Source organism: Photinus pyralis, unplaced genomic scaffold (genome assembly GCF_008802855.1).
Source record: "Photinus pyralis isolate 1611_PpyrPB1 unplaced genomic scaffold, Ppyr1.3 Ppyr1.4_LG2, whole genome shotgun sequence".
NCBI classification, from domain to species: domain Eukaryota; kingdom Metazoa; phylum Arthropoda; class Insecta; order Coleoptera; family Lampyridae; genus Photinus; species Photinus pyralis.
In genome coordinates this window covers 20,805,019-20,806,640 of record NW_022170403.1, presented here as the reverse complement: position 1 = coordinate 20,806,640, position 1,622 = coordinate 20,805,019, and the positions used below count along the sequence as shown (strand labels likewise).

General features: G+C 38.7%; 1 protein-coding gene across 1 annotated transcript; it reads right to left on the bottom strand.

The window, feature by feature from the left end:
- Positions 1-433: 433 nt before the first annotated feature.
- LOC116164992 lies at positions 434-1,622 on the bottom strand. The gene is made up of 2 exons (XM_031479258.1): positions 1,329-1,622; positions 434-1,274 (listed from the first exon to the last, which is right to left on the bottom strand). Exons 1-2 carry the CDS (start codon positions 1,506-1,508, stop codon positions 579-581), a joined length of 876 nt encoding a protein of 291 aa, XP_031335118.1. The 5' UTR covers positions 1,509-1,622; the 3' UTR covers positions 434-578.

Below are 1,622 nucleotides of genomic sequence, written 5' to 3'. Positions count from 1 at the left end.
CCTAATGGCTCGCTAGTCAACTTCTCCTATCGCCAGTAAAAACTCACTTACCTGGCTAATAATGTAAAATACTATTATGAGGTAATGTTTTTTTAGAGAATGTAATGCTGCATCTGTATCAGATACTATTTGTTTATCATTTTCCGGAACCAGAGTAATAATCGAAGAAAAAGAAATTGATTTCAGGAAGAATTGTTCTTAAACTTAAATTTGAATTTTCCGCTACTGCAGCCAAAACGTTGAATGTATTGTCGTTTTCCTGATGGGTTTGACGGACATTTTGAACAATATTGCACTTGCAGTGATTTAACACTGTGCCTGTTTTTTCAAACTTGCGCACAATTCTGTCTACTGTGGTACTGCTTCGATTCGGCCGATTGGGGTGTTTCATACTAAACCCAGACGTTACTTGGCGGGTATAAAACAACTTTATTTCATACTGGTATCTTAACTACTACATAACATTTTTGTTTTAAACAAAATAAACAACGTCTGAATTCCCGCTGTCATTGGCAACGGGAATTCGAGGCTACTTAATTCCCTCATGGCGGGGTTGACATAATCTTAACTAGATCACGTTAATTTTCAATGTTATCACACTTCGTTACACCGACACTAGCATTAAGATCGTTGCAATTTCCACCCATATCAAATTTGCAATGATTAAACGTGCAGTTCGCGAAAACAGAAGAAAGATGTTGGCTGCTACCAGTTACCATACAACCTATATCAGTCGTAACCGAAGTGGAAGCTTTTTCTGTAACTGTTGAAAAAATCCTCTTTTGAACATCCATTTTTCGCGGCATCGATTGATCAACGTAACTTTGAGCAACCTTTGAAGACTTCCAATCCCCATGCATTTGAAGACTGCACAAATCGCCCCCTCCTTCAATTAACGAAGTAGCAGAAGTTCTTCTATAGCAATGCCCCGTGTAACCAGAGGGATTCGACAACTTCAAAAATTTGGCAATTTCACAGGGTAATTTTGAAAATGAGTTCTTCCCCACTGGTTGCGTAGTGCACCTTTCATTGCGATAATTCAAAAAGAATCTGTTGTGTGGAACGTTGGGAGGGCGCAATTTGATGTAAGCTCTAAGAATACCAAGACAATCCACCGCAGTCTCATCAATAACAGTAAAATAACGATCTTTGTGAGTTTTTGTATCCACCAAATTTACGACGAAAACAGTTCCTCTATCCTCAACATCACCAACCATTAAATTTACTAGCTCGCATGTCCGACAACAACCAGCTATTCCCAATACAGTTACCACCTAAAAACGGTTAAATCAACCAAAAAACGTGGAAATATTTTTGATTGCACTCACCTTCACGAATAAATATTTTTCATCGGGGGCGCGCTGGAGGAATTCGATTACTTGTTCTCGACTCAACACCTGTGACTTCTTTGGTTTATATCCTACATTTTTCGCTTTTAAAAACGAAATCAAGATACCATACTTAGAAATGTCAATCTTTTCATGCAAACGCAGCATCGCTCTCACCATAGAATAATACGTCCACAGGCAGGATGGTTTACATATCTTGGATCGTTCCGAAAAATAGGCAAGAAGAGCTTTTTCAGAAGCTCCTGTTACATTTTTTTCTCGTCGCCACGTGCA

Excerpts from the sequence above, each read along its gene's own strand:
- LOC116164992 (XM_031479258.1), bottom strand. The coding sequence starts at position 1,508 with ATGGTGAGAGCGATGCTGCGTTTGCATGAAAAGATTGACATTTCTAAG. Across the intron at positions 1,275-1,328 it reads AAAAATATTTATTCGTGAAG|GTGGTAACTGTATTGGGAAT; the intron begins GTGAGTGCAATC and ends AACCGTTTTTAG.